This window comes from Vipera berus, assembly GCF_964194415.1.
Source record: "Vipera berus genome assembly, chromosome: 3".
Lineage (NCBI taxonomy): Eukaryota > Metazoa > Chordata > Lepidosauria > Squamata > Viperidae > Vipera > Vipera berus.
The window spans coordinates 167227331-167240946 of NC_138204.1; the positions used below are offsets into that span (position 1 = coordinate 167227331).

At 40.6% G+C, this 13616-nt stretch overlaps 1 protein-coding gene across 2 annotated transcripts in view; it reads left to right on the forward strand.

Annotated features, from left to right (window-relative positions):
• Positions 1–13616, forward strand: part of DLGAP1 (DLG associated protein 1) — a gene marked incomplete at both ends in the record, with an annotated part of 92000 nt that overhangs the window by 72491 nt on the left and 5893 nt on the right. For both annotated transcript variants that reach the window (XM_081322501.1, XM_081322502.1), the window contains one exon: positions 8573–8994. In XM_081322501.1, coding sequence (XP_081178627.1) covers positions 8573–8994 — 422 coding nt within the window. The remainder of the gene's footprint in view (positions 1–8572; positions 8995–13616) is intronic.

Consider the following 13616-nt stretch of genomic DNA (forward strand, 5'->3'; position numbering starts at 1 on the left):
ATGATAAAAATAAAGATTTATTTACAACTCACTGATTACTTAATAAGTTCATTTTACCCTTGCAGCACTTTTATAGCTAGGTCTCTTGGCATAGTCTAACACTGTAATCACAAGAGACAGTCCTCGACTTACAACAGTTTGTTTAGTGACCATTTTAAGTTACAGTGGCACTGAAAAAAATGACTATGACTATTTCCACACTTACAAATGTTGCAGCATTCCCGTGGTCATGCAGTGGCGTAGCGTGGGGGGTGCAGGGGGGGCCGGCCGCACCAGGCGCAACATCTGGGGGGGCGCGCTCGCACTTGCAGCTCTCTGCCCCTGCCTGGCTCACTCACTCTCTCTCACTGCAGTGCTGGCTGTGCGAATCCGATCCGAGCCGCCGGGTCGCCGCCCACTGTGGAGGGGGGGTGCCAGGCGTGCGGTGCGGTGCGGAGAGAGAGCGAGGGACTATCTGGGGGAGGGACAGTGCAGCGGCCGGGTGCTTGCCCCGGGTGCTGACAACCCACGCTACGCCACTGTGGTCACGTGATCAGATTTTGGATGCTCGGTAACTAGCATGTATCTCTGACAGTTCAGTGTCCTGTGTCATGTGATCAACTTTTGCAACCTTCTGACAAGCGAAGAATACATTTGAGTAATAAACAAATAAGATACCAGTGTGCAAAGAGTTTCCTTCTGCACCTGTTTTCTTGGTGGAAATTGCTTAACGTTCCCTCCTCTTTCCCACCGTAGTAAATATCTTTGCTGCTGCAGACAGAAAATAATATAATGCTAAACAATTTAATATTGTTACTTCAAGCTATGTTCTAGTCTTGACTGATGAGAAAATACTATCAAGAGTGGACGAGTTTGGTATTTAAATGAGAGACTACTTAGCAATCCAGGTTGGTTGACTGTAAAATTTAAAAAAAAAACAGAAAGAAATTGTAGAAAATTCCTGCCAAATTATTGCTATGTAATACATGGATGGGGGCTTTGCCTTATGTTTCCCTGTATATTTCTGTGCCAATACCAATTTTAGTTATAAATTCATTTTATGGCTTGAGCTCTATTGTCCATCAGTGCTTTAACTTCTGCATAACATCTCCCAACTATTGGCATTTATTTAGAATTGCAGAATGACATCCAGTTTCTAAGTCATAATATGGCACTCCAATTCAACAACGTTTGTATTTTTCTAGTGTTATTTCACTGTTTTGTGATTTAATTAAGACCTTTTGGCTCCCTGATGATATCTAAATTGTGCTAGTTTGTGGGATAAAGGGGCCCATTAGGCCACTATGGGAGATGGCATGGATTCTTCAAGAGAAGGGAAATGCCAAGATTGTTTTCCTTCTTTTACTGACAAAATATGCTTTTTGCATTATTTACATGGAAGGAAGTCCCAGACGTCTAGGATTTATTGGTGAATACATATTGCTCACAATTCAAGTCAGACTTAAGTCTCAGTTTCTGATTGACATATGAAACTGCAATTATAGGATGATGCCCTTCACCTGCTGGGATGTGTTTTGAAGTTTTCAGTACAACTCTACCCTTGGATTTCCAGTGGTCTTTCATCTAAATACTATCTGGTCCAGTCGTATCTTGAAAAATCAACCAATTAGTCATTGACAGCTACCAGTCATGCCATGAAATGAGCGGCATTGAATAATTTAGAATAATATCACAGTTTACCTGGTGTAGGAAAGATATTTCCTATGAGTAATTACCCTGGTTGTTGATTGATATAATGCATGAATAGCAGCTGAGAGTGGGCTTCCTTTTAGATAAACTTTAACATAATGTATGCTCATGGGGAGGAAAACTATGGCAAATCTAGACAGCATATTAAAAAGCAGAGACATCACCCTGCCAACAAAAGTGTGTATAGTCAAGGACATGGTTTTCCCAGTTGCAAAGTATGGCTGTGAAAGTTGGACCATAAAAAAGGCTGAGCGCCAAAGAATTGAGGCCTTTGAACTATGGTGCTGGAGAAGACTCCTGCGAGTCCCTTGGACTACAAAGCATTCAAATCGGTCAGTCCTAGAGGAGATCAACCCTGACTGCTCCTTAGAAGGCCAGATCCTGAAGTTGAAACTCAAATACTTTGACCACCTAATGAGAAGGAAGGACTCACTGGAGAAGAGCCTAATGCTGGGAAAGGTTGAGGGCAATAGAAGAATGGGACGTCAGAGAATGAGATGGCTGGATGGAGTCACTGAAGCAGTAGGCGTGTGTTCTGTTCCAGCTTACAACCGGCCCTGCAGAAATGTCAGGGACAACCCCTTTGTTATATTCAATAGGCTGGAATTAAGCCAACCAAATTTATTCACAAAAACTAAATGAAACAGTTCAAAACAGAGTAAAACAAATACAGACTGAGACTATATCAGAAGCTCTTCAAACGGTTGCCTTCAGCAACCAGCACCTCCCACACATTCCCCTTTTAAACAACAGTCTCAGGGCATGGCTTCTCTTTGCCTCCTCCCGAGGTGCCTCATTGCTTTTCTTTGTTCACTTCTGCTTGTCTGCCTCCTGCTTCGAGCGTCCTTGAACCAAGCCAGCTGTGGATCACCTTCGTCTAATCTTTCAGGCTCACACAGCTGGGTCTGAGGAGGAACAAGATGGGAGGGGCCTGGCTGAGAGCTCTGCGATGCATCTGCAACCAAAGGCTCTCCAAACCCCTCCTCCTCCTCCTCCTCCTCAAAATTGTCCGATTCAGCTGCCGAAACCACAAGCTAACGCTGAATCACAACAGCGTGACCTTAAATGAACTCCAGAAGATGGTAGAGGACAGGAAGGCTTGGAGGAATGTTGTCCATGGGGTCGCGATGGGTTGGACACGACTTCGCAACTAACAATAACAACAAATGCTCATGGGGAGGGCAATTTTCAATAATTCCCATCAAGATTGTAGATGCAATCTCATCCTTGAACACAAGTTACCTAAAGCTTTTGTCTGCAATTTAAAAATAAACAACAAAGCAGGTAACTTGCAAATGTTCAGCAACTGAAGTTTCATGAATTAAAACGTTTTTCATTACCTGCTTCATCTCGCTGTCATTCTCCGGGACTTATTCAGTAACCGCCATCTATCCTAAATGATAATAATTTATTTATTTATTTATTTGTTTGTTTGTTTGTTTGTTTGTTTGTTTGTTTGTTTGTTTTTATAAACCGCCCTTCTCCCGAGGGACTCGGGGCGGTGTACAGAATAAGGTGGGCATACAGAATGAACAATAGTGAAAAAAACAATAGTAAAATACAAACTGGGACCCCAATTAGAGCTATCAGGCCAGGCCGGACTGGTGGAACAGGTAAGTTTTTAATTCACGTCGGAAGGTGCGGAGGTCGGGGGCCATCCGGATTTCGGTTGGTAAGCTGTTCCAGAGGGCTGGCGCACCCACTGAGAATGCCCTCCCCCTGGGGGCCACCAGCCGACATTCCTTGAGCGGTGGCACCCTGAGGAGGCCCTCTCTGTGGGAGCGCACAGGACGGTGGGGTGCTGACATTGGCAGAAGGTGCTCCCGTAGGTAGTCCGGACCCATGCCATGTAGGGCTTTGTATGTCATTGTTAGCACCTTGAACTTCACACGGAAGGCAACCGGAAGCCAGTGCAGCGCACGGAGGAGAGGTGTGATATGGGAGTATCGGGAGGCTCCCAAGAGTGTCCGTGCCGCTGCACTTTGCACCAGTTGAAGCTTCCGAGTGGATCTCAAGGGCAGCCCCATGTAGAGAGCGTTACAATAGTCTAGGCGAGAGGTCACAAGAGCATGGGTGACTGTACGTAAGGCATCCAGGTCCAGATAAGGCCGTAATTGGCGAACTAGTCGAACCCGGGAGAAGGCCCCCTTGGTCACAGCTCCTATGTGATCTTCCAGGGAGAGCTGCGAGTCAAGGAGGACACCCAGGTTGCGGGCCCTATCAACAGGGGGTAGTAACTTGTCCCCGATGTTAAGGGATGGGATGTTCTGAGTATCCTGGCTTGCCGGTACGTACAGCCATTCAGTCTTGTCCGGGTTCAGTTGAAGCCTGTTCCTCCCCATCCATTCCCGGACCGCTTTCAGGCAGCTGGACATCACGTCGAGGGCATCACTGATGTTGTTTGGAGTTGAGATGAAAAGCTGGGTGTCATCAGCATACTGATGGTACCCTACTCCAAAGCTGCGAATGATCTCGCCCAGCGGTTTCATGTAGATGTTGAACAGGAGAGGCGAGAGGACCGACCCCTGAGGGACTCCGCAAGCGAGAGGCCTCGGGGTCGACCTCTGTCCCCCTGCCAACACCGACTGCGAGCGACCCTGGAGAAAGGAGGAGAACCAGCGCAGAACCGTGCCTCCCACTCCCAGTCCCCTGAGGCGTCGCAGCAAGATACCATGGTCGATGGTATCGAAAGCCGTCGAGAGGTCTAATAAGACTAGGACAGAGGAATGGCCCCTGTCCCGGGCTCTCCAGAGATCATTTATCAGAGCGACCAATGCCGTCTCCGTGCTGTAGCCCGGCCTGAAGCCCGATTGGTACGGGTCTAGATAAACCGCTTCATCCAGGATCTGAGGGAGTTGGTGCGCCACCACGCTCTCAACAACCTAATGAATAATAATGAAGCAGGCTGAAATCGTCATCAGCACTGTTGCTATTTACCATCTGTAACTTCAGCTCAGCTATGAGTCAGAGCCAAGTGATATGAATTTTTGTGATTAAAATTTCAAGACATGATAAACAAGTACGTAATAGAAATAGTCAAAAACACCTGTAAATCGTTTGGCACTGTTGTGCAAAAGAAGAATCTTCTTTGACTAAAAAATGTAAACAGAACTCTGGAGGGGATATAAAAAAAGAGCCTGAATTATTTGGAATAGACTGTTTTGTGTTTTATGCTTATTTAGTCAGTCCGTGGTTTCATGATTTTCTGCACTTTAGGCCAGGTAACTGTCAAAGTATTCAGAGACTGTAATTATTATTACCATATAATATCCTGCCTGTGGGGCATGAATGAATGTAAAGGTACAGATATTCAAAGCACAACAAAGTGAGGAAATTGTTGGGATTTTAGTCTAAGAACAATATAGGAACATTGATAAAACTCAATGCTGGTAAAGCAATATGCCACTGGCAGCAAGATCTTTTTATCTAGTCCAGATTTTCACAAGTGATATAGCTAAGCTAAAAGGGACGCGGTGGCTCAGTGGGTTAGGATGCTGAGCTTGTCGATCAGAAGGTCGGCAGTTTGGCGGGTCAAATCCCGAGTGCCGCGTAGCAGAGTGAGCGCCTGTTACTCGTCCCAGCTTCTGCTAACCTAGCAGTTCGAAAGCACGTAAAAACTGCAAGTAGAAAAATAGGGACCACTACGGTGGGAAGGTAACAGCGTTCCGTGCGCCTTTGGCGTCTAGTCATGCTGGCCACATGACCACGGAGACGTCCTCGGACAAGCGCTGGCTCTTCGGCTTTGAAACGGAGATGAGCACGGGCCCCTAGAGTCGGAAACGACTAGCACGCACGTGCGGGGGAACCTTTACCTTTACCTTTACTATAGCTAAGCTGAATCAAACTGAGCATGCCAAGTTCTTTTTTTTTTAATTGCAAAAATTTAATTTAAACTAGAAGGATTACAGGTGACAATACATGAATGAGTGCAGGCCTCATTGACCAAGCAATAGACCCATAATTCCATCTTAGTTTTTGCGAGTTATTTACCTGCATTTAGAATGGAGATCTGTAGTACAGAATTACATAAAATGATCACTGTCTGATCTGTAGCATTGTTTAAAACATTGAATGGGATGCTTCACAATGCACAGAAAAATGAACAAAGCATTTCTCTTTAAATCATTAAAGCAGCTGTGGTTTTTCCAAGTTTGTCAGTGGCTTGGAAAGTTATTCCTGCCTGTGTTTGTGCATGCATATTCACTTCTAATCATTGGTATGTTTGGAGCTATATATAGCCATATCTAATAAAGTTATATTGGTTTATCAACAACACTGAGGCATCTAAGTCAGTAATGAAGTTTTGTTGTATGAAGATTTGTATATGTCATCATATTGTTTCTTTTTTGTTCATGAAAATAGCAACAATAATCTAGGTCATTATAGATATGTTTGAGGATTCACATTTTGTTAATATTAGTGAAAGAATTTTTCTGTTCTTTTAGCAGATTGTGTTACATGAATCTCCATTGTAGCTCCATGCTTCAGTGCCAAGAACAGTCCACTCAGCAAGGCTTAGCCACAGTGTTGTATAAATAAATACAAAGGCATACAAAATTGGGTCACTCCTTAGTACATGTTCAACACAGCCTGTCTTTTGTTATACAAGTTTAACCTCAGAACTGAGTGATACATTCCTTGTTTTAAAATGCAATGACTGTATCCAGCACTATATTTTCGCAGAGAAGTTCATAAAATTTGTATTTTGTGTTTGATGGAAATTATTAATATATTTTCATGCAGCATTTATTTCTCACTGTCCCATATGAAAGTTGTGCACCAGCCATTCCCAACAGAAACAGTATCTTTTATTACACTATTCTTTTTAAATTGAATTTAAGGTGAACCACTATCAAAAAAATAATGGTTATAAACATATATACTCAAATTTTGTTTACTATCCAGCTGCCTGCATCTATTATCCATTTCACAATGAAACCATTCTTAAGATTTTGTGTGTGTATGTCAGTTGTGTATCTATATTTATATTTTGCATTCTAAAAAAAAGACATGGACATGTCAAACCAATATTAATTATTGACTTTTGATTGAAATTAATTTTACCCCACTTTTAATATTCCCCCATACACATTTATCCAAACCATTCTCTCCCCCACAAATCTACCTTCCACTTACACACATAAAGATGAACTTAAAAACTGTCCTGAAAAAGTATAAACCCATATAAGCATACTCTGCTAGAAATCCCAATGAGTTTAAGAATGCTTAATCTCTTAGTCTTAGGTGAACATTTCTGGGCTGCTTCTATGAAAATTGGGAAGGAAGCTGCAGAAGAGCTTATTTTGGTATTGGACTGCTACGTTTTCCCCCATTTGCAGAAAATGATAAATACTTTGTGCAGGACTGCAACTAAAGAAAGAAAACTACATGTGCTTACTTTGTAAGAAGTCCCATTAAGTTCATTGGCCGCTACTTTCAGATACACATACTTAGGACTGATAGTGCTATTAAACCTACTCCACTCTCTTCCCTTCTGCTTGTGAAGAATTAATGTCTGCAATGAAGAGCCTATTAATCTTTTGAGACTTTCCATCTATTGAGATCATGACATTTATAGAGTTCTCATTTGCTGTTCATTGCAATTACCCTCTAGACATGGACAACAAAAAACTAGGCTAATAGGAGTCGCTTGTCCTCTTTGAGAAGTGGGTTGCCTTCCTTTCTGCCACAGTAGTTTCTTCCTTTATTACTATTATTATTTTACAGACAAAAAAAGTTTCTCTCATCCACACCCATGCTCATAAAGTCACAGGTACTTATTTGGGGGAAACCATGCTGTTTGTGTCTGTGTCTGAGTATTATTGATTCAGTTCAATTGTACTGTATGGAAACTTCCAGCTATTTTATAGAAATTCAAATGAAATCAGTAGCAGCAGGTACTGCCGTACAATGATACAAAAATATAGAAATCAGATGTAAGGGAAAATGAGAAGAGGTAGAACTGGCAGTCTTATGCAATTTCTGTGCTTTGAATGATGAAAGAGAAACACTATTCTAAACATTGTCATGCATAGAAATCTAATAATTGTGTTTGGTATAGTAGGAAAGATAGCTGTGATTTTGGTCTACGAGGTAGTAAGGTGGGAGTATTCTGAGAAAATGTTAACTTCTGTCCTTTCTCAGTTTTGGCTTTCTACCACTACCACACACACACACACACACACACACACACAAATGAATATCATTAGATACTAAACAAAAATCAAATTTTCAAGAACATCCTAAAGAAATATCACTATGACTCTAACCTTATGTGTAAAATCTTATTACATCAAGGACTAATGTGAATGTGATAATATTTGCATTCAAAACCATGCAAAACGTAAGCCATTATTATGCCTATAAAAAGCAAATGTGTTTTTATTTCAATTGCTGATGTTATAAAATATCGGGTTGAATTTAAAGCTGTCCTATTGTACAATTATGGGACACGGTGGCTCAGTGGGTTAGGACTCTGAGCTTGTCAATCAGAAGGTCGGCAGTTTGGCAGGTCGAATCCCGAGTGCCGCAGAGCAGATTGAGCGTCTGTTACTTGTCCCAGCTTCTGCCCATCTAGCAGTTCGAAAGTACGTAAATGCAAGTAGAAAAATAGGGACCACTAAGGTGGGAAGGTAACAGTGTTCCGTGTGCCTTTGGTGTCTAGTCATGCTGGCCACATGACCACGGAGACGTCCTCGGACAAGCGCTGGCTCTTCAGCTTTGAAACGGAGATGAGCACCAGCCCCTAGAGTCGGAAACAACTAGCACGCATGTGCGGGGGCACCTTTACCTTTACCTATTGTACAGTTGCATCTGTATGTCTGTAAAGTATACCTGCCTGTGAATGTCTGCATTGTTAAACTTTCTGTTTTGTGTTGTTCAGTTTCCGCAGATTTACCCGATCAAATAGTGTTACAACAGCTGTTCAAGCAGACATGGATTTCCATGAGAACTTTGAAATGTCCATGGACCCTCAAGATGATCAATCATATTCTGGGCCAATGTCAAGACAATATTCCCGAGATATTAGCACTTCCACTGTTAGCATACAAGGCTCAGGAAACCATTATCATGCATGTGCAGTAGATGATGACTTTGACACTGATTTTGATCCTTCCATTTTACCTCCACCGGATCCTTGGATTGATTCTATAATTGAAGATCCAATTGAAGCTGTTCAAAGGTCTGTGTGCCACAGAGATGGACATTGGTTTCTGAAGCTTCTTCAAGCAGAAAGAGAACGCATGGAGGGTTGGTGCCAACAAATGGAGAGAGAAGAACAAGAAAATCATCTTCCAGAAGAAAGTAAGTAATTCCAATGCTAACAAGAGAAGTTGCCTTTATTCTGTTATCTTTTAAATCAAAATCTAAAGATTGGAAAACCAATTCCACTTGTAATTTCTCAAGATATATCTCTACTGCTAATAGTACCACAAAAAGCACTGTGCATTTTGCTAACATCCATAGCAAATTGAAGTGATACTGAAATGACAATCAGTGTGTGCTGACCTCATTACAAATGACATCCTTACATTCTTGCATTCTGACATTGACACAAACCTGGCACAGTATTTTCTTGACATTGTACAAGTAGTCATCAACTTACGACCACAATTTAGCCCAAAATTTATGTTGCTAAGCAAGACATTTATTAAGTGAGCTTTTGCCCCATTTTACGACTTTTCTTGCCACAGTTGTTAAGTGAATCACTGCAGTTGCTAAATTAATAACACAGTTGTTAAGTGAAGCTGGTTTCCCCATTGATTTTCCTTGTCAAAGGTCACAAAAGGTGGTCACATGATCCTGGGACATTGGAACCATCATAAATATGAGTCAGTCTCCAACTGTCTAAATTTTGATCATGTGACCATGGGAATGCTGCAATGGTCGTAAGTGTGAAAAATGGTCATAAGTCACTTTTTTCAATGACATTGTAACTTGAATGGTCACCAAATGAACTGCTGTAAGTTGAGGACTACCTGTACACATTTTGTCATTCCTCCCCTTTCCTGCATGTTTTTTGCTTTCACTTCATTTTACTTCATTAATATTCCCAATATGGCATTATTGGGAAAAATGTAACACCATGTTAGGAACACCATAAAGCAACTGTTCCCTTTTGGGGGCTGATATAGCAGCTCTCTGCAGTTTGTAATTTACACCAAGAAAGATGCATTGCTATTCCAACAGATTTTACAAAGTTTTTGGTCCATGCACACTCTGAATAAAATGCCCTATTTTGAATGCAAAGCCCTAATACAGAACCTTCTTTCTTTCAATTATTTCCCACAACAGTAACAGGGAGTTTCCAGGGCTAAGAATGGCTTCAAACAACTTCCTCTTCCTTTCCCTTTCTCTATTATCTGACTATGTGCTTATCCATTATGTCTTAATCACTACACCATACTAAGCCTTACTGTAACTTGCAGACTGAATTTTTCTCAATATCTTGGCAGCTGAGAGAGGGAATGTTCTCCCATCCCACCCCGAAGCAAGGAGTAATCTGATACAAGCCTTTCCAGACAATGCCTCCTTATGTACAACAGCTGTCTGGAGGAGCTGGCTTAGGGCTGCTTGACAGGGTCTTGTGTGCTCCACGGACATGTTTGTTATTATCTTTCAGAGAAAGAAAGTGTCACAATGAAAAGAGTGTTTCCAGTTATGAATGCAATTTGTTGTTACTGCTGCTGCTGATCCCGCTGTTGCATATAAAAACAGTTTATAATGTCAGTCGCTGAGTTAAAAAACATCTGGAAATAGTTCTTTAGTTAATTATGCACATGTTTTATTACATTACAGTTCTGTTACTTTCCTCTGACAGTGCTTATTCATAATAGTGATAATAACTAGCTTATTAAAGCCACGCCTGTCTGTACTAATTGCTGAGATTAGGTCAGTGTTCATGATCAACATAAAATTGCCAAATCTGCATAGGAACACACATGTACCATGGGAACTGTGTCTGATTAAGTTTTAGAAAAAGCATTTTGAACCGAGCGATTGTACACGATGCCAATAGCTAAATAGATATGTCCCTTTAAAAAAAACTCTGTTATTAGTAGATTATTGAATACACAAGAGCAAAGAAGGTGAAACTAGTGTACTGGACAATACACTGATTAGTTTTGATTTGATTTTTGTTTGGTATTTCTATTCATTAACCATCAACTAGTTTTCTGCCCATTGCACCTATTTATTTGTTCAGGTTTTTTTAGAACATGGACACTTATTTCTAAGAAGGTGCAGCTCAGTGGAATAGATTTTTCTGACCATTCTTTCTTCCCAATAAACCAATAAGGTGATATTTTAGCTGGATTAAATATGCCTAATTTTACTTATACACACATCATATGAAGTAATCAACTATAGACAAGCAAAGGTTACCAGTGAAAGTCTCAGAATGAGAGAAGTATCTCCAGAATGGGCTTTGATTATTGATAAGAGTTTAAGAATGCTTATTCTTAAACATTATACATAATAAAAATTTTGTTTTGTAGGTGTATTCTTTACTTAGCTGATGTAAAAGAAATCAGAGATAAAATAGGTATAAGGCAGAACTATTATAGGCTTTCGGTTAAATCAATGTCCAACAGGAATACATGTCAATATCCATTTGGGGATTTATAAATTATCAGCATTGTTTTTGGAGTTGGTTACTTATTTTTGGCCATTGGGAATGGGTATTAATGAAATTAAATCTGACACATCTGGAAAGTGAACCTGGGGAAAGATTGCTATAAGAAGTAGGTATAAGAGGTGTGACTGCATGTACTTTGCGTGCCAAACATCCAAGGTTCACTGTCTAGAATCACTGGATAGATTTGAAGTCTGAAAGCATGAAGACACTACTGCACTGAATACTACACCAAGCCGGAAGAGCTCAATATTGTTCTGTTCATTTAACTCAATGCAAAACAACTTCAGCATTCATTTCATAGTCATAGTCATCTTAGAATTTGTGTTAGATCACCAAATATTTGGACACGTTCTATCTTCCTCAATCTTCTTTCCTCCAGAAAGTATTGGAATATTATAGAGTACTATTTTAATAAGGAGTATTCAAGCTATTGTTCAATACTGCATCAGGAAACAACTTTTAAGCAACTTCTCTTATCAGTATAATCACCCGAGCAATTTTTGGCTTTGTGCAAAATTCTCCTCTCATGCACAGCTGGGAGACCATCTCCATTCTATTTCTCTCATCCTTCCTTTCAATTCTTAAAATGCCTTGTGAAATGTTAGATGGCCCAGCTCCAGCTGAGGCAGCTGTTCTGAAGTTGATGCAGTGGGAAGGGTTCTCACAACAATAGGAACCACATGAAAGCTCTCCGATTAACTCCTCCCCCCCTATTGAAGGCTTCTTTCACTTGAGTGGTTTGCACATTAGTACGAATAAAAGACTAGACACACCAAGGGGTACATTTTCAGCACAGTGCCTAGGGAATTAGACACGCAACCCTTGCAAACAATAATGGAAAAATGGCAGTTATGTGTAGAATTCCCTGTGCTGTGTAGTGTGAATTTATGTTTCCCTCTTCAAAGTTGTTTCTTTTTTATGTTGATGTCTAAAACTAAGGAGAAAACTCTGTTTCCAGGACCTCCAGAGGAAAAGATATAATAATTTAACTACTAATACAATGTATGTATATACTGGACGTAAGTCTGCTCAGACATAAAGCCCATTATTTTTGTTCAGTGAAACTTACTTCCCAGTTAGAGTATGTAAGACTGCTACCTTAGTATTTTATGATTTTGGGAGATTGTTTAGAGTATGTGTCATGGCACCACAGGTGCCTCATATCTAATTGCCTTATGTGATAGTCCTCAGAATTTGTCAACAGTAGCTGTAATGGCCCTCATAAAGAAAAAGATCAGAACTGCTGGAGAGTGGATCATCTCTGTGATAAAAATCATCCCACAATATTTTATCACTTTAAACATCTCAGTACATACTCTAAAGTGAGGAAGCCTAGGATTTCACATGGAATTCTAGCATTCATCTATGAACCCACACCACAACTGCCACCAATGCAAGTGTGCAATTTTAGAATTATGCCATAACATTTGCAACTAGGACATAACTCCTATTGAACGCCCAAGATTCTCAGAACTGAATACAGATGCTTTTGAGGTTTCTCTCAAAGCTTATTTAAATTTGGAGGAACAAGGAATAATTATTTTCAATTTTGAATGACCATGAAAATCTAAGATAAGATGCAAGCAGCTACAAAATGGAGGAGCATTTCCAGGAATAAAGTGGCATGAAGCAATTTAGGATCCAAGCCACTGGGCCTCCTATATGTTCACAATTCATGGTCTCCTACCCGGTAGATAGATTTGCCTTTTCATTGGCTTAGAGATCTGTTTAACTTGGCACTGTACAACTTGCTACTTTACAGAAGTCCATATATTTGGCCAAACCAAACATATGTTGCCTGTGGGGAACTCAGCACAGATTCAGTTTTGATTAAATATTTTGCATTCTTTGGACTATTACTGTATTGTTTCAATGACAAACAGCAGAAGGATTACACATGACTCTCTGGATATTATTGAACTGAGTTTCTATCATCCCTCATCATTCAACAAGCAACACAACTGAAAAAAATCTGCATATGTGAAAAGTATATAGGCCAAGTTGAAACTCAGTGCTGGTTATTTTTTGGATGTGAGAGTTTTCATTGTTTTTGCATTCCTGCTTTTGCTAATTGGTGTATCTGTTGGAGGGAGTTCCAGTGACTGGGAATATATGTTCACTTTTAAAAGGAACTGTGGGTTTTTAGTAGTAGCATTTGGAAAGGAATGGAGATCTTTTCTTGTAGAGGACTGCATTTTCTTAATTGAAATCTGTTAGCACCAATCATCAATGGTGAGCTGAGCTTAAGCAATCATTTGATATGGAACTACTAGGAGTGGGTAGCAATACA